Raw genomic sequence first — 19,535 nt, 5'->3', positions numbered from 1 at the left:
GCGCTTTTTGACGTTTCTGTGTATTTTTTCCTAATCCATTCAATTCGTTTTACACATTTTTCTTTGACCTTGCAGGTGCTTCATTACGCTGCTTATCTATATGATGCCGTTTATCTCTACGCTCTGGCTCTTAACAAAACGTTCAGTTCGAATGGCCAAGATCCACACGATGGAGCTGCCGTGTTCCATAACATGAAAAGAACCAGTTTTGAAAGTAAGCCAGCTTCGAAGTTGATCAGGAAACCAATAAGGTTGAGCCAGCTTTTTCTCTTTATTTAATGGGGCACTGTCACGAGGATTTTGCTGTATTTTGATCAAAGCTGCACAAATATTTGACTAAGAACCTTTTTGCTAACATGAAATTGCTCTTAGAATTAAGGCTCTACCCCGAAAATAGAAACAAATGAATTTAAATTTTAAAAACTGGCAGGTAGAATTTTCAGTAGACGCTGTGAGAGAATCTTCTTAAAACGTGTTTGAACGTTCTTTCCTCACAACAGGCATCACTGGATTTAACGTGCATGTAGACGAGAATGGCGACGCAGAATTCAACATGACACTCCTTGATTTTGTTAAAACAGCGAATGGTACAGGAGGTAAGTTGAGTTTTGCAAAGCAAGATCTAGACCCTGGGAGCGAGGTTTCTCCAAGCTTTCCAGCGCTTGGTTGGGCGCATTTGATCTGCTGGGCTTTGAACTGTAACTTGCACCACAGAAAATTATAGGGCCAAAATTTTCTTGATCTGATCGCTCTATGATCACAGCCCTTATAGGAGTAATACGCATTGTTCAATGAAAGTGTTTGGGAACAGTTTTCACGGGAGTGGATGTATGTAACATGTCTCCGGAACATTCATATCCGTTTGTGACAATTCACCATCTACAGAGATCAGAAATTACAATTAAACACATTCTAAAGCCTTCGTTCTTATAACAAGGGCTTCGCCAGCAGAAATAAATGAATTTCTTCGCGGCTTATTTGCTACTTGACTCTTTGGATCACGTGATTAATGACTGCGCATGCGGGGAGGTCGGTGTTGAGGTTTTTGCTCAATTACATAACTGGAAGCAAAAGAAAGCTTAGGAAACGAACATCGCCAATTTTGGTTTCATTTTTCCCCCTCAGAAATGAAGACAGTGGGCGAGTTTAAAGTAAACCAGTCAGGGGCACAAATCCTGCAGTTAATGCCCGGGAAAAATATATCCTGGTCTGAGGATGGTCGGCGGACATCTCCTCCTGCAGACACGCCTCCCTGCGGATTCAATTTTGAGTTGTGTGCCACATCTTCACCAAGTAAGTGGCAAGAAATGTATTTTTTAAAACTCCCTTTGTTGAATTCACGACAGTGAACAGCATGTGATTGCTTCATCGGCATTACAGAAACAGGTTGTGGGTAATTTACTAGCAGATCAAATTCATAATTCGCACCTCCACATTTCTCATGGCTTCTCTGATGTCCATGTGTGGATTGAGTTTGTTGTTCAGCCGTGGTTCTTGCCCCTGTTCTGAGGGTTTTTGTCCAGGTACTCCGGTTTTCCTCCCTCACAACATTTCCAATTCGACCCAGAACGCACAGACATCTTTGAAACGAGTTCCTAGAGAGATCTTTGGACCTCCATGGGTTAACCTGACTTGCATTCCTCTTTTGCTTTAATCTCTTGACTGATATACGGTTATCATGTTCAAATCAAATCAGAATGTTTGTTTGCGATTTAGCTATTATTTATCATCTATTGGTCTCAAACTGATGATTACTTTTTATTTTGGCAGCTCCTACCAAGGCAACTGATACCAATGCACACATCGCGGTCGCTGTCGTAATTTCAGTGCTTATTATTGCGTGCACAGCATTGGTTCTCTTCTATGGCAGGTACGGTGCTCAGCCTGGAATTTCTCCTTATTGCATGCAGCAATTACCACAAGGATTGTAGTTACATACGCCCTCTAGCTGTATGACGAGTACCCCTTGAAAAGGCCATCCCTCTGAGATGCTCCGTGACATGTGACACTAACATTGAAGTCTTGTATGACCGCATTCCGTGTAGGGAAAACCTGGAACAGGTTCCTACCATGCGTCATCAGCCCTATCTGAAAAGGATCTAGACGCCTTTCTTAGGTGGACATGTAAACTTGGTCCGTCACTTCAACTCCATGGTCCACCTTACCTACTTAACACAAACACCTTTCTAAGGAAAACTGATACATGCAGCCATTCCCTGCTGTATACTTTCGACCGTTCACTTCATCTCCATGTAGGACAGGCACCACTCTAAGATGAACACGTGCATTTGGTACTTGATGTACGTCATTCATTAATCACACCCCCATTTAAACGGATACCTTTCTAAAATGTTTACATAGAGCTCATCCCTTCCATTCTTCAGTTTGTACAGTTTGCGCACCTCTCAGACAGACAGCTTTTTAAGATGGGCACATTCGGTTGGTTTCATGCCATTGTTCGTCCCTTTAACTCATTTATCTTAACAACTGTCCATGGAAAGATACATTCAGTTGGTTAAACAAACCAATTTTCTCCTCCTTTTATCCTATTCTTTAGTCTCTACTTGCCATCAGAGTTAGAAACTCTCAGATGAAAAAGACCTTTTTTCCAGAAAACGCAGCGTTAAATTCAGTACAGAATGCAAATACAAGAAAGAAAATTAAAGATTTAGAGAATATTAGCCCTTCGTCTATTTCACAATTCTAGTAAAATGAGTTCTGTATACCCTTGTTATCGATATCAACACGATTTCAATCTGCACAACGCAGGAAATACTCATTTGAGAGAGAACTTGCAAACCAGGTCTGGAAAGTGAACTATGATGACATTGTTAGTCGTTCTGCGATGGGACTTGGTATGTCAAGACTCTCAAACATAAGTGAGGTATGAAAATTTTCGTCGAATATTTCACTACACTGAATGTTCCTTTAATACTCGCCTTAATTGTTTAATCAACTGCTGCTGAAAAATGTCTGAATTGTTTTTCAGCTTACCATGGTTGGCAGATCGCCGAGCGGCATCACATTAGGCACGTACAAGGTGTGTTTACCGCAGTTAAAGCGACTAACGTTAACATGTACCAAAGACCTATAGCCTGAATTTCAGCCGCTTTCGGTTCTGGTAGTCTACTCTTGGGCCATGTAAGCGGCCAAACGAAACAGTTGAACTTTAAACTACCAAAAGTATGATTTAGTTGTTGTGTATGAGAGCGTTTTGTGCACTTACAGAGGAGTTATTTTCAGTCTTCCGCGCCACGAGTGGTTCGAAGCTTAGCCCCCGACTGTCGATCGTCCTGCTCTTTCCTTAGATAAGAAACTTTGATCCTGCACTTTATTTCTCTTCATCCAGGTAAAATTGTTTGTTGACACACAAAATTGAAAACCTTTTTTGTAGTCAGGTAACTCGAAAACCTCGCATTAGTGACTCTTGCTAGTCTAGGAATACAGCTAATCAAACGTAGCCTTAAATTGCTTCATGCTACAGCTGCCGCGTTATAAGCTCAGTTTACTGTCCTTTTAGTAACTGACATTTTCTTTTTGCAGGGGAATCAGGTGGTGATAAAACGAGTTGAAAAAGATCAAATTGATTTAACACGAACAGTGCTGCTTGAGCTAAAACTGGTCGGTGAATGTTTCTTGTACTTGTAAAAAATATCAGTATATTTTAAACGTCACAAATAATTACCCCTTGGAAATTACGATCATGCTAAAAGTAACAACCTTAAAGGTTACAATGCTGACTTTCTGCAGTGCCAAAGAGATTTTTGTGTACGAGATTATTCCCAGCTCTCGGCTCTGTATTAGTTTACCCTTTGTCCTGTGGTACTAGTCCTGAATACCATTCGAATACAGGACATACCACTGCGAATTTATACCAGTAGCTACGCCAGCCATTTTGATACGAAAAGCTCCACTGTTACCTATTGATAACCGCACTAAAACTTGTGAACTAGAACACTGGAGTGTGTGTTACTCAAGCTTGGTTTAGACCACCTCATATCGTAAAGGAATAATACAGTAATTAAATAATAATAAATCGCTTTACTTAAGTGTCAATGTATTAGAGCAGAGCACTAACTGGGGATACTTTCCAGATCGAACGGGAATTTAGAAGTGTTGGTTTTTTGAGGAAGAAATACCTCGCGGAGCAAGGATGAGAACCAACAACAAACTCAACCACATATGTCGCCGAGTCCGGGAATCGCACCCGGGCTATATTGGTAGGAGGCGAGTGCTCTCACCACTGCGCCATCCCTGCTTCAGTAATCATAAACGTTATATCAAATTGATGAGTTATGAGACGGAATATCAGTAAAAAAAAGATTTCGTATATGTCAAATAAGACTTCACAATAGAAGCCTCTTAAGAGGGTAGGGACCGGAGTAAAAACAGCATCGTATCTAAACTTTTACAAGAAGAGTACCATTCATAACAGAACATTTTAGCTTAAGAGGTTTGATTTTCGTTGTTTGTATTAGATATGACGGCCTGAACAAGCGCTGCTAAGCCGCTCTCTCCAATTTGTAATAATGTAACGTTCTCTTTACAGATTCGGGACGTTCATCATCCAAATTTGACCAGGTTCTTTGGCGCATGCGTGGATGCCCCCAATATCTGTATACTAACGGAGTATTGCTCCAGAGGCAGCTTGCAGGTTAATATACGGGAAAATATACCGTGTGTGTATACTGTGTGTGTTTTGGCTTTAATAATGGTATTTTTTACACTGTAAAATGTATGTCTGCGTCAAACCTAACAACGGAATCAAACTTGACAACCATTTAGTTAATATTACATTCTACTTAACTAAGCGTCAAAGAAACAGGAATTGAAGCACCACTTGTAATGGCAAAAACTGTAAGAGCGTAGAAAACTTGTCTTAATGTCAAGAGCGCAAAAGTTTGACAATGACCAAACGAAGTATTACACAAGTGAATAGAAAGTATGATCGTATAGGTAATGTTCTTCTTAAGACTCCATTGTTGCGGTGGTCACACTGCCGAAGGATTTCATCCGCAGACTCAATAGCTGCAGTTTTGAAGAAAGTAAATTATTTCTTTAAGTGTAGCTGTGAGTGGCGTCATCCTTGGGATTGTCGTCGTGGTTGGGTATGGTTCCCGCTACTTCGGACTCTGGTCGTGTGACGTAAAAATCTGTTCGATAACAGAATTGGCGACTACCAGCAAACGCCCGGCTAGCTCAGTCGGTAGAGCATGAGACTCTTAATCTCAGGGTCGTGGGTTCGAGCCCCACGTTGGGCGATGTACATCTTCCTTTTTTTTTTTTTTTTTTCAGAAATTAAAGTAGTTTTTTTTCTACTGATCATGAAAATCAGAATAATCCAAAAAAAAAATAAAGACTTAACTTTTAAGTAATAAAACTGTGCTTCAAGGAAGTTGATAAACAAGGGATTTTAGAAAACTCTCAATTTTCACTCTGCCGAATAACAAAAATTATTAATGCTCAAGATGTTTATGTAAAAGATGAAATTTAAAGATTTTGTCCACAGTATCAAGAGTTTAAGTGAGTATAGGCAACTTGCAAAGTGAGAATGACCAGAGGAAGACAAGACAGGCTGCTGGAATAAAATTTCATTTGAAAGTCAAGTAGGTAATGAAAGTAAGACTGTACACTTCAGCTGGAAACTTGCAAGATATCCGATGATTGTTTATAATTTTTTTTTTTTTTTTTTGCAGGATATCATTTTAAACGAAGAAATAAAATTGGATACCATCTTCATCCATTCTTTCATTTTGGATATCACAATGGTAAATAAAACAAGCTCGTTTCTTTCCTCTCAGGGCTGACATAATCTTTGTGTTTACTCGTTAGACGATTCTAACCCTGTCTGTTGAAAGTAAGGCAAACAAGAGAAACGAAATATGTACGTAAACTGAACTGCCGATGTACAATACTAGCAAACGCTTGAAGCAAAATGTGTTTAATGAACCCCTGATTACTAACTTCTACCCTCACAAAAAAGAGTCAAGAAGGGATAACATGGGCTTTTGCCCGGTATTGGAAAATGAAATTAAAATACAGGGGCTAGGAATTGTTCACTAAGAATGAAAAACGGCCAATGAGAATGGGTTTAATGTAATCCCGCGGATCCACCCTGTGATCACACTAGACAAACGTTTACATCCTTTGTTTGTTTTGTCATCGTTTTCGGCCTCCGCTGTTGTTACATTATTTCAACTCTTTTTGCGTTGGTATAATTCGTTGCTCTATTCAAATTCGATGAAAATCCATCTTCTCCACAGGGTATGGAGTACCTTCACAGTGGAGATATCACGTTCCATGGTCATCTCACTTCTTCTAACTGTGTGGTGGATAGCCGCTGGGTTTTAAAGGTAACAGATCATGGGCTCAGAGATTTCAAGTCGGATAACGATCAGTTCGGCGCAAGAAGACGCAACAGTCAGTTGGACTACTCAAGTATGTTTAGAATCGATTTTCCTTTTATCAACATACAAACAACAGTATAGGAAAACATTCCCTGGCATGGAGCCGTGTTTTGATGTAACGGGAAGAGGCTTGAGTTTTTTTGTTCATGCGACTCCTAGAGTTCTGTCGGAAGGAGCTATGCTCCTCAGAGGAATCCGGGTTTAACTAAACTAAACCAACTCCAACTTTATAGTTCGTACGCTCTTATGAAACATTGTCACAATAGTACTAGTGTTCCTGTGCACAAGCAAGTCTTATTGCATAGACGCCTGTTTATTCATCATCATCATTGTTAAGTTTCGTAAGTAAGTTACGCGTTCTATTGTCGCGTGTGCGAGATGTTTTTGGTTGAGATGGTTTTTGGGAGATCTTTTTTTGGTAAAGTTTAGTGCCAACCGCGTTACCGTTTTTGACGTGTTTTTGTTGACCGATTACCGTGATTTTTTTTAGAAGAGTTTTCAGCAACCGCTTGCGAACAATCATCATCATCATCATCATCTCCATCATCATCATTCAAATTCTCCCAGTTGAGAGTTCTCTCCTTCCAGGCTTATCTTTTGTCTGCTGTTGATGCTGTCTCGATCCACGCTCTTAGTCCTCAGACGCTTGTCTATTAAGAACAGTTTATTGTCCTAGGGAGACCAGAACTCATCAACGCTTAATTTTCCGCTGTAACTGAGTGAAGTGCCTCCGTGATACAGGCGCTCACCATATCTCTTCTTTTTAGTGGAGGTCGGTTTGAAGACTTTAAACTGTACTATCAATGCTATGATATTTGAAAACAAAAAAAAAACGCATCGATTTTGGCCCTTACACATTTAAAAACAACAACTGCATAAGCATCGCATTTGTACAATGAACAACAAAGAAACAAAAACCACCTTGTAAGATTAGCATTATAGGGTGTAAAATTTTGACGACCTTACACATACTACAAAGTTACGTTTACAGAGTTGTTGTGGACCGCTCCAGAACTTCTGCGTCAAAAGGACATCCGTAACAGAGGGTCTTCAAAAGGAGATGTGTACAGCTTTGCTATCATTGTTCACGAACTCGAGACCCGAAATCTGCCATTCAGTGAATGTCACTTAGATCCACAAGGTACGTAAATACTGTAATAGTCGATAGACATGAACATTCGGGACATTGGTCAGAGTTTATGATTCTTCTAGAGTCTGGATTAACACAAAAACGACGAGACGTATTAGGTACCGGAAGGAAACAATAATCAAAATGGCCGACATCTATTTAAGCATGTTTTCCACCTCGTACTCACTCTCGTCCTATATTGCACGTGCCCACGAAAAGAGGATCCTTACAGGGGTTTCTGTGGGGAGCCTTTACAGATAAAATACAGTTCTTCGGATGCAGAACCGGAAATGACTGATCAGTAAAACCTCATCATTATTTTGACTTTAGCTCGATTCTAGTTATGTTATGTAACACACGAAACTCAACAATTCATAATTGGCAAAATCATGATATGGAGCTGGCTTTCGGTTGTGAATTGAAAAAAGTCTTTGATCTTGAGGTGTTAGATTGGTTGCACAAAATCAAGCTATCTTTGACAAGTTTTATATTTTGCTTTCAAGAAAGATGAAATTTTTTCCCATTATGAGGTTGATCAGTGCATGAGTTGTTCAGCCGGGCAGTTATATTTTTGGTGTTAAGGGTGCTCACAGGATCCACAGTGACGACACTCCTTTTGTGAACGCGTGCATTAGGAAGAGCCTTCTCTACCAAAACTACCAACACTACCAAAACAGCTGGTGACAAAGGAAACTTGTGAATCAAAGAAACTTTTTGATCATGGGTACCTTTCTTTTTCACCAATTTCAATTGGTAAAAGAAGAAAACATTACGTACAATCAAAATGGCCGACCATTTACAACCACGTCCTCATTCTCTTTGACATGTCTCCTTGGCTAGATTATAAAACTGGCGTGCTAGTTTTTCAACAAAGGGACTTTTCAAGGAAAAACTTTCTCGTGTGCAAAAGGAAAACGTGTCAGTCGTTAAAATTGGCAAACATAACTTTTTCAGGGATAAGTCATCACTGAAAACGTCATAGTTTATTCTTAAAACTTATAAGAAAAATTTGTCAAGGAAAACTTGCTTGTGTGCAGCTAGCCTTATGTGTTGCTGCTAATTTTGCTCTAGAAATCGTCGGGCGCGTTTCAGCTGGTACCAATCCTCCTTTTCGCCCCCCTCTTCCCGCAAACATGCCGAGTGAAGATCTTCATATTTTGATGAAAACGTGCTGGAAGGAGGATCCAGAAGATAGGCTGGACTTTTCAGAAATAAGAAAACTGTTGAAAAAGCTCCATGGTCGGAAGTGAGTTATCAGTTCCTTGCATCCTGTATGTGATATGTCATACGCGCATGCGCATTACTGATGACTTAATGCACCGTTCAATTGTTGCTGTTTCCACCCCGCGGGAAACGCCCGGGGTTTGGTTTTAGTCGACGTGAAGATTCCCGGGGGTGGATGGGGAGAATTTATCCTTTTCTTTGTGCCCAGGAGTGGGACATAGACCATCAAAATAGTAAGTTCCAGGGGTGTACCCTAGGGATGGTACAGCAGGGAAGGAGATCTAATGACTGTTTACTTCCGTCGACTCACCGACAGTCATACAACCAACAAGAAGTTGACGTGGGAAACTCGTTATTTACGGTACAGATAGGATCTTTTGATCGTGTTATCTTCTCTTCTCTTATTGATTGCCAAAAAATCTCTGATCAGAAGCCATGGACACATTTTAGCTTACCTACCAGAGCGCACCCCTTTTCTAATATGTGAACAGAAGTCAAAATAGGCGACTGTTCTCGCAACTCTAGTGGGGATAAAATATTCCCGTCAAAAATACCAAAATACGAACATTACAAACATGGGATGGAGGAACATGAAGAGGTCTGCATCAACATTTAAGGCTAATTATATTAAAAAAAAAAATAATCAGTTGTTAGAACACCGAATATATTTTGGGCGTCATTAATACCCTCCGTTGATCGGTAGGTTCCATATAGTGGCGTTTCAGTTTCCCGAGGTCAGATCTCGTCTCTCACTCAAGCGCGCATCGCATTTAAAACAATAATATATTCCAGGTGGAATTTACGCTACATGTGTGTGCCAGTACTTTTGCATCATATCTAACTTTTACTCTCGTCGACCTTGCTTAGAAATAACATCGTGGACAAAATAATTTATATGTTGGAGGAGCATTCACTCAACCTTGAAAAACTCGTCGAAAAAAGAACGGAGCAATGGATTGAAGAGAAGAAGAGGACAGAGGAACTTCTCCACAGCATGCTGCCAAAGTAAATACATTGTTCCCATGTTATTTTCTGTCACAATCTAGACTAAGGAACATTACATTATATAATAACTTTTGTTAAAATAGGGGGGATATTTTTTTTGGTAATGCTTGTTGCATTTCGTTAGAAATAACAACATGATAAGTTTGTGCATCAAATGGAAACTCGGAAAAAAAGTAAGTGGCCGCCATAACATATATCACACAAACACAGCCCAAGTCGCTCCGATTGACTAGTAAATTTTGAAAACATTGTTATAAGTTATTATAATAAACTTTGGAGGCGCGGTGGTGGCGATGGTCGGTTGTCTCTCTTCGCCCAAAGAAATGAGCGACATACTGCTGGAAGTAACTCTGGCGAACTAATACGGCCTGTTTGCTTGAGGCTACAGAAGCGGGTTCAAGTTCGTGCATGGCATAAGAAGCATGAAGGCTTGACATGTGACTTAAACTATAAGAAACGTTTAGGGTATGCAAGTCTTAAGATTTAACAGCGTTGTCGCGGTTTTCTTGAATTTCGTAGGAGTGTCGCGGATCAGTTAAAAAGAGGAAGACCAGTTGAAGCTGAGAACTTTGATGAAGTTACTTTGTTCTTCAGTGATATCGTTGGATTTACTGCCCTTTCATCCGAGAGCACTCCATTACAAGTAAAGTCTGAGGATGTTAAACGACTTCTTTTAAGCTGAGAGTCATATTATTAAGACTTTCTTATAAACATTATCTTCAAACAGTCGACTTTTGATGGTATAGTGAACATGCTTTCAATGTCAGTTCTTTCAGATGCCACTCTCAGTCAGCGCATTGTGTTAATATATAAACGGCACTCTTAGGCAATATACACACTATATAGGATCCATTTTTGACCCGAAATAAAATTTTTCTGCGGTTAGCCTTTAGTTCACATGGACAATTGCTGACTGGACTGAGTAGGCGCGTCCGTTTTAGCACCTACTTTTAATTCGCGCCGGTGTAGTGTGAACAGTACCTTGTTATACTGTGTAGCCTTGTGCAGACTGTTTTTATTCCACGCAGGATTAATTTCCTAACCAAAGTTTCATTTTAATCTTAGTCATTCGTATTCTTCTCTTCAAACACTCACAAAGGCGGCGCTAATAATTCTTAAGAGTTCAACTTTCATAATAATTTATGTATCTCTGGTGTTTAATCTCACATGGGTTAAGCCTTAGCGTTGTCCTTTTTGCTTTCATTTCTTGTTTATTTGTTGTCGTCGTTTTTTGTCTGTACTATAGATTGTGACTTTACTGAATGACCTTTACACCACGTTCGACGCCATAATTCAAGGATATGACGTCTATAAGGTAGGCTATTTAGCATACCTCAGTGACCGACTATCACGTAAACGCGCAATCTGATTGGCTACACAGGTGCCGTCTATCGACCGATACTGGACAGCAGTTTGTCAGAGCGCACGATCAAGCATGCATCATTGCACAAATATATCAAAACTTATGAAATTAAAAGATTTTTTTGCTTCATAGATCGATCACTGAGGCATGCTAAAACAATTAGACGGCTCGCTCTCGGTTTCTATCGCCTTTGATAGTAACCTCGAGCTCGCCGTCTACTTGTTAACATAAATTATCTAACATATCTCAGTAATAATTTTTCGAGAATGTTATATGACATGATCTGGTCTCGCGTTCGTTATCTGTGAGATCTAAAGAGGTAATAAAATCTCAGCTCGAACAACTTATCACTTAGCATTGTCTGCGATTTGTAGATAACAGCCATGAGCAAAACTAGTTCACACACAATGCAAAGACTGAGTGAATTGTTTATTAAAAGTAGTTGATTTTCAGGTGGAGACGATTGGTGACGCATACATGGTAGTCTCAGGTCTACCAATCAGAAACGGACACCAACACGCGGTCGAAATTGCCGACATGGCTCTTCATTTGCTGCAGTCTGTTCAGCAGTTTAAGATTCAGCACCGGCCCAATGAGAAACTTAAACTCAGAATCGGTATTCATAGCGGTAGGTATCATGCAATATTACTAAGACCAAAAAATGAGAAAGAAAACGTCTAATATTTTTAGTCTGACATTGAAGAGCGCAAAACATACTGCTTTAAAGCTTTCAGAGCATCTTAAATTTTCAATCCATATTCGAAGCACTATCTATAGCATAAAATAAAGTATTGCCCAGTAGCTTTCTATTTTACGGTCACATTTCAGATTTTCATATTTAGACTCAATGTATTTAGCGCAGAGAACTTACTGAGGACACTTTTCAGATCGAATTGGAATTTGGAAATGTTGGTTTTTGAGGAGAGGGGAAACCGGAGTAGCCGGAGAAAAACCTCTCGGAGCAAGGACGAGAGCCAACAACAAACTCAACCCACATATGATACCGATTCCGGGAATCGAACCCCGGCCACAAAGGTGGGAGGCGAGTGCTCTCACCACTACGCCATCCCTGCTACCCACACACTTTAACTAGAAACTAGAAACGTCAATTCTGGAAAACAAATTAAACCGACCTTCGCTTAAAGACATGACTGAATTCTAACACCTATAATAGTATAAAACTAGCCTCTAAAAACATAAGTGCTTATAACAATAGTAGTAATACTAATCGTTAAGATACTAGCCATATTTTTGTTTGCTCACGATCCTTGGTCAGCTAACGATTATCCATTTTGACGTTGCTCAAGGTCCTGTCTGTGCAGGAGTGGTGGGTTTGAAAATGCCACGGTACTGTTTGTTTGGTGATACAGTCAACACTGCCTCCAGAATGGAGTCTAATGGAGAAGGTCTGTTTTTAATAATGTGTTTCTTGTTTTACTTGTCAAAATTCGTTTCGAACCCAAATTAAAGTTAGTATATCTTGCCAATCGTGACAAACCGGCACAATTAACGTGATCAGCCTAATGAGAACTCGAAGTAAAACATTTACCGACAATGGGTAAGTTTAATTTAATTTAAATCAAAATTCCTTGCCTTTACTCCCTGCTGTAAGAGGAAGTTCATATATTTAAAGAAGCTCGTGCCAAATACCGTAGATAATTTGCTAACAACTTCATAGTTCACTTGCATGTTTGTGAAATTAATTGTAACATAACTGCATCAACAGCTCTTAAAATCCACATCAGTGGAGCCACCAAAGGATTTCTGGAAAGAATTGGAGGATATGTAATGCAGGAACGAGGATCAATTGATGTCAAGGTTTGCCATTTTTATCATTATAATTTTGAATACGCAAAGATTTTCACCCAGCGGGAATATTTTGGTAAACCAATCAGATCGCAAGACTGAACAATAGAAGCGTTTGTAAACAATAACAAACACATCCAAGGCCTTTTGGGTGGAGGTGGGCCTTCAAATTGCTCTTGCATCCCTTTTAGTTAATTGTATCAAACTCTTGCCCAAGTACCTGTTTTCAATTAGATTACTCTTCGGGTTAGGACTGTTTTATCTGTGGAAGTCAGGTGTTGAGGTATACTCGTCGATCATTATGCAGAAATTGACAAAAATACTGACGTAATAATTCAGCACAACCTTTAGTAGCATTATTATCACCACCATGATCGAGATCTCTACCTCACCAATATCATCATCATCATCATCATCATCATCATCATCATCATCATCATCATCATCATCATCATCATCATCGTCATCATCATCATCGTCATCATCATCGTCATCATCATCATCATCATCATCATCATCATCAGCAACAGCAGCAGCAGCAGCAGCAGCAGCACCATCACATCCACCACAGATCGGTAAAGAGTAAAATGGCATGATAAGAATACCATGTTTTTCCTGACATCATAAAGCACAGTTTCTTTCTCTCTAGGGTAAAGGAGCACTTGTGACATTTTGGCTGCGTGGAAAAGTGTCATCGTCTGGTGACGCGTCAAACGCCAAACTTCAGAAGACTTGCTCGGGTAAAAGCGAATTCTCCTCTTCAGGAATAGAAGTAGAGTTGGAGCAAGCTACTGGATGGCAGCATTGAAAATTAACTTTACCCAATCTTGGATGATGTGAAACCAGAGGAGGAAAACCATATTTTTTTAAACAAGGATTTATATAATTATAAAGTAGTATGGGTCGATCCTTGTTTTCATTGGGTTTCTGTAAAAACAAAAAGCCTATTTAATTTTGAAGTGCAGTTGAATTGTCTTTTTTTGCTATTTAACGGTAAAAGTATACGATGTGAATATGTAAATTTATATTTAAATTGTGAACGGTAGGGGCTTTGTGTCACTCTGACAAACTCTGTGTAGAAGACTTGAGAACCTTAGCATAAAAATAAACTTACAAGTTGTTTTATTTAATAAAAGTTTTGTATACCGTTGAGTAATTCAAGTGGTAAAGCTGTGAGCTTAGCTTCATTGCGCAGTGTGGCCTCGATTTAACGAAGTGTTAAGGGACAAGGGAAATTGCTTCGTTATATCGAGATTCTGCTCTATACATTTTAAAAGGCCGAGCTGGAGAATGTCGTTCGCTATAATGAGGACTTCGTTTGTTAAATCGAGGCTCCATTGTAACCAGATTTTTAATCACTGCCGCAGTCTGTATGAAACTAGAATGGAATGATAGAACGTGTCTAACAACACTGAGTAAATTACACATAACAACAAATTTATAGCAATGCGAATCACCGCGCCGCCGCACGAAACAGATCACGTTAGATTATAAGAGTTCTTTCCCCCATTATTTCTGTTTGTTATTTCTGTATATAGCAGTCATCGTTTTGATCTTCAGGGACTGTGTAGTCCATTTCAATTGCTTCTTCTCAAGGAAGGGCGTAATGATGTCTAAGATTGGGTTTATTCTAAAATATTTTGGTCATTTTGGTGCTCACTGAAGACCATTGAACAGACTCATCATTAACTTTTAACTCTAACAAGTACCATTAGTTTGTCAATATCTGTGGGAACAGGCTTAGAATTGCACCCAAATACTGCAGCTCGAGGTTTGCAGTAGTGCGTTGAAGACCGTTGAACGCTGAAGCCAGCGAACGAAGCATTAAAGGTTCGCAGTGAGCCCAGATTAACATTTTTTTTTCTAAAAATTAAAAATTACTCACAGAGATGACTATAAAAATTATTGTGACATCAGAAAAATTTCATTATTATTATATATTATTATTTGGACTACTAATTTGTACGCACTTATAATTAAAACCAGGAATGAAAGCACAATACGACTATTTTTAAGAACTATGCAATACTGACAGGAAAAATCTTTTATGCATGTAAAGAGTTCATTTATATTTCACCCTGACCTTTAACGTAATCAGGAAAAAATATTTCAGGTCAGCTGACGCGTCAAAACTACTATAAATTATATTTGAAAAAGGGCCAACTTTCCCACGAAACATAACGTCACATTCCAGCAAATTATAAGTTAAGGCTGGTTTGGCGAAAAAATAAGTCAGTTCTAACATTTTCTCCATCAATTGCCGACGACACTGAAAACCAGACAAACCAGTCTCTAGGACTCCAGGCAAAAAGTGTCAATCGTGATAATGGCTCGCTCTCATAACTTTAGGTCTCCAGGAGGCTTCACCAAGTAGATTGCCCTACAGCTGGTCTCCAGTAGCGGAATACTCAAATACTAGGCACTAAAACAACATTATTTCGGAGGTCCTAGATCCAAGGAGGCCCATTTTTAATTCGCTGAGGTACTATAATAGTTGCAAATAATCAACTTTTTTATAGTTGGCGTTCGTGATCAACATAAAAATGTCTAGAATTTTGTGTAATATTGTTCGATCCCCTTTTAGCGACAGTATCATGATCAATGGCTGTGTAGCAATTAACAGAATTAAGGTCTCGGCTACAGGAAAAGGAAGTCTCCCCTCCGCTTCCAGTTGAATGAGATCAGGAGCTAACTGCTTGGTTCTTTGTTTGACTATCGACAGACCAGCCTCACATTTGGAAAATCGAAAGTTCGAAAACGCCGATGTAAGCAACTCAGAAAATGATTGGAATTTTGATTAAATATCTCTTTATAGAAATGAAGCATTTTTAAGCGTCAGAATTCCTACGTTTTCTTGTTTTCGGGCCTTGCGTACACGACTAAATATCGCGATCGCTAATTCCGCTGCCTACTCGTCCTTCACTTCCTCCACCCGTCAAAACAAAGCACTATCTTTACATTACGTACACCCTTGAAACGGCCATGATATTACAGCCTCTAGTTGTTGTGTCGACAGTACAACAGGCTTAACTTTACGTTACGAAAAACAAGGAATAGTCTTCAGAAGAAACACGAAATATTAGCAGGTTGGTGCATTTACTATAATACCATTTATTGCAATCTCATAATCAAAAATGAAAATTCGGTATACGCAGACGAACAGTGTACTTCCCATCGACCTGAGTGTCTCTATTTGTCTACAAACAAGCACATGGTACGAACTCTGTTGAAAGCTAAAACTGAAACTTTTTGAACAACTATGTTTTGTGGTCACCAGGCAGTTTGGGTGATAAATCAACTTCGTTCACTGCTCCACTGTTGACACACCTCATGAAGACCAAAATCTGATCGGTTGACCAGTGCAAAAGATAAATATTTTGTTTACTCGATTGTGCGTTATTGCTCAAATTAGCTGTCGCTTGACAGCGTTTTACTAGCTATCCGCTACCCAAATTAAGGTCAGTCTACTGAATGGAAAGGAATTGAATGTGCCAGCCATATTTTGTAGCTTATATGTAAGAAAAAATGTCTTAACATTTATTTGACGTCATAAAAATTTTGGATGAGAAACAAGACTTAAAAGTATAGACTAAGATGGTCGAGGCAACCTGGATATTTGAAAAAAACAGCCAAAACTTCGGTTATTCAAACGCCAAGTTTTTAGCCTAAAACTGATCGATCAAATACATAAAATTAGGCATGGCAAACCCATCATTTGTATTGAAAACAAATATTAGCTTTCCGGAGACTACTAAATGCAGTCGCGTCGCGACCAGAGTGTGACGTCACACTGAATATTTAAATTCGTGAAATTATGGTACTTGATGACATGCTCGGAAAGAGCATGATGAAAAATACTCCCATGCTAAAAATAAACATCTTAGTGCAATTTGGGGAAGAAAGATTGGCACTTTTTGCCCGGTCATGCTATTTTCGATCATCTTATCTAATTCCATAAATTCCCCATAAGTAGTTTTTCTGACATAATCCCTTAAGGGGACTCTATGTATGAATGTTGAAAGTAAACTTGTTAATGTTCGATTATGTAGTTTATAAGTTACTGTTAAACCTTTACACAGTTCTTCGCAACTGAGGTCCAATTCAGGCGCCGTGTTCGCCTCGCTGTTGCCGTGCGGAAAACATTTTCGTTCCTAGGTTGTATTACGCCCGGATATATTTCATAGTTATTTCATCACGCAATACTTTATCCAATCAATCAAACCAACCAAACAACTTTTATCTAGCCTGTTCAAGGCTCTCGGTTTTCCGCGGAGACGCGAAGGAACGAGAGAGAGGAATGAAAACCAGTGGGTACTGGGTTGAGATAAAGTAAGTACCCTCACCTCCGCGTCTCCCACGGTACAGTAAGAGCCTGGGACAGGCTCAATTTTATCAACGGTACAAAATACAGTGGAAGGAAAAGGTAACATACACAATTAAAGAAGGTCATGACTGTGAGGAAACCCAAAACAAAAGTTATAAATATTTTCTGTATAGTTACAAGACAACTTATCAAAAGATATACCAGGAACAAATTTGCAATTTTCGTGGAAACAATGTTTCCAAGGAAAAAAACTCACAGTTCAGCCTCCATTGAAGTGTTTGGCGTCATTTAGTCAAGCTACAGACTTAAAACCAAGAGTTTTTCGATCTTGCACAAAAACTGAACACGTGACTGGTTCAAGACCAGCAGCTGAATGTAGCAACCAGGGAACGAGAAAAGAGGAGAGACCCTGGAAACGAGGTTGGCAGTTGCAGTTAATTTTTCATCAAAGATCGTGGAGCGCCTGCACCCTAGTAGTATGCGAACATTTCTGAAAAAGTACCTAAAAGTACCTTGTGTTTCATGGTGTTTTTTCATGTCATCTTCCTTCATGCAATAACAGAATTACAGGGATATAGTTGGAAGATCATGCTGAAAACTTAGTTAAATTCTATTGCCTTGAAATTTCAAGTTACATATTAAGCAAGCGGAAGATACGACGTCAGTATCAACCTTTCAGCGGCTGATCGATCGAACAAAAAGTTTGGAAATAGAATTTGCATCATGTCAGTACGTGCAACTATTTTTTCCCAGCTCAACTGAGAATTATTAAAAGCGTCGGAGACAATTTTAAAACGACTTTTTTAATATACTGAACTGATTTTTGCGGTTAGTTTTCTGTTCCTTTTTATTACCTACTTTAGTTCGTGCTATTCATTATTCATTATCAATTTCTATTGGCCCGCTTCAGGCTTGACAAACTCACATTATGGAGAACAAATTTTATGACACTCAGAAAAAAAAAAAGGCCGATAAATTCTTTTTGCATCTTCTGTCATGCCGGGCTGTATACTCCAATTCTTGATCTACACTGGACATGAGCAAGATGACCGTGTCCATGTGTTTTTCCTTCTACAGCTTGCTTGCGTTTCTCAGTATGATTTATTTCAGTTTTATCAAGTTTTCTAAATTAATTCTATTCTAATTTTAAAGTTCGTTGTTTCTTTTGGTCTCATGGTAATCAAGTTTTCCGCTTCTGGTTGCGGTTTGTTTTTTTTTGCCGAAGCCGTTGTTATTTTGCAATATATTTCACATACCACCTGGATGGTTTGGCGGATTCACCGCTGGAGTCTCAGGAATGAATCATTAGTCGATTCTACAAGAACATGGTTCTCCCAAGAATCAGCCGGCAAATCCGAGACTATATTTTATTTTCTATTTCACGCAACTTGTTGTTGTTTTTTCTTTGTTTTTTTTGTGTTTTGTATTGTTTTTATTGTGGTTGTTGTTCTTGTTTATTTGGTCCGCCAAGCGCCAAGAGAAAGTCCTGATTTCTTAGTCTGTAACAATGCAGTCAATCGGTCAAATTTTTAAGGAAAAAGGTCCAACAGAAGATTTCACTGATCAATAGTCGGAAGGAACCCCTGGAATAGTATGTCAAATATATCCAACAGGATAAGGAGATTAGGTCAATTAAGAAAGCTTATTTAAAGAAACATGAATCAAATTGACTTATACCACAAAGTAGTTCAATCTCGTATTTTCGCAAGCTCTACATGTGTCATCATAACTAATATAATTAAATAAATTTTAGCTTTTCAATAACTGATTTGAAAAACATTATTAGTAGTGACAGGCGATTTAAATGCACAGCTGACGGGGAAGAAGTTCCTTGCGCCTATTGTAGTGCACTGCGACTCCTTGAGACTGACGTGACCGCGACAGCGTTGCGAAAGGTTCTGTTTGGGCTCGCCGGCATAAATGAAGTAGAATCTCGCTATCTCTGACATGACAACCATGGAGACAAAACGTTACGTCGCTGGATGGAGATCAAGATAGTAGTTGGTAAATTATTTTAGAACTTCAACACCCGTAAAGGGAAACGGATTCAGGATAACGCCGGATTGGGCTTCTGTAATACGAATATAGCTTTATCAACCTTGTCTGCATCGCTATAATTTGTTCCAAGGAAGGATGTGTGTTCCCACAACCTTCTGAATCAATTAGAAGCTCACTTGTCCGCGTTGATCAAGCTGTCACTGAATGGTTTTGACCTCTGCGGGAAATAAAAGTTGTAGGTATGTGAAATCACGATCATGAGGAATTACAGATAACCAT

General features: G+C 39.2%; 1 protein-coding gene and 1 non-coding gene across 4 annotated transcripts in view; both read left to right on the top strand.

Moving 5' to 3' along the window:
• The window catches only part of LOC146458512 (atrial natriuretic peptide receptor 1-like), a 77,805-nt gene that overhangs the window by 4,759 nt on the left and 53,511 nt on the right, over positions 1–19,535 (top strand). For 2 of the 3 annotated variants that reach the window (XM_085091032.1, XM_085091031.1), the window contains 19 exons: positions 76–214; positions 501–596; positions 1,126–1,293; positions 1,771–1,870; positions 2,770–2,884; positions 2,990–3,040; positions 3,544–3,621; positions 4,550–4,654; positions 5,697–5,768; positions 6,264–6,438; positions 7,399–7,548; positions 8,608–8,782; positions 9,628–9,765; positions 10,285–10,408; positions 11,012–11,080; positions 11,582–11,756; positions 12,436–12,534; positions 12,855–12,946; positions 13,584–14,090. In XM_085091032.1, coding sequence (XP_084947158.1) covers positions 76–214; positions 501–596; positions 1,126–1,293; positions 1,771–1,870; positions 2,770–2,884; positions 2,990–3,040; positions 3,544–3,621; positions 4,550–4,654; positions 5,697–5,768; positions 6,264–6,438; positions 7,399–7,548; positions 8,608–8,782; positions 9,628–9,765; positions 10,285–10,408; positions 11,012–11,080; positions 11,582–11,756; positions 12,436–12,534; positions 12,855–12,946; positions 13,584–13,742 — 2,280 coding nt within the window. In that variant the 3' untranslated portion in view covers positions 13,743–14,090. Of the gene's footprint in view, positions 1–75; positions 215–500; positions 597–1,125; positions 1,294–1,770; positions 1,871–2,769; positions 2,885–2,989; positions 3,041–3,543; positions 3,622–4,549; positions 4,655–5,696; positions 5,769–6,263; positions 6,439–7,398; positions 7,549–8,607; positions 8,783–9,627; positions 9,766–10,284; positions 10,409–11,011; positions 11,147–11,581; positions 11,757–12,435; positions 12,535–12,854; positions 12,947–13,583; positions 14,091–19,535 lie in introns of those variants that run through there. The other variant, XM_085091033.1, reaches the window with a different exon arrangement.
• On the top strand, positions 5,189–5,261 carry Trnak-cuu (transfer RNA lysine (anticodon CUU)). Its single transcript has one exon. It is a non-coding gene; the product is annotated as a tRNA-Lys (tRNA).

The sequence above is a fragment of the Pavona decussata genome, unplaced genomic scaffold (genome assembly GCF_977016875.1).
Source record: "Pavona decussata unplaced genomic scaffold, jaPavDecu1.1 SCAFFOLD_233, whole genome shotgun sequence".
Lineage (NCBI taxonomy): Eukaryota > Metazoa > Cnidaria > Anthozoa > Scleractinia > Agariciidae > Pavona > Pavona decussata.
Note: the sequence above shows the minus strand (reverse complement) of the source record. Positions and strands in the feature narration are given on the sequence as shown.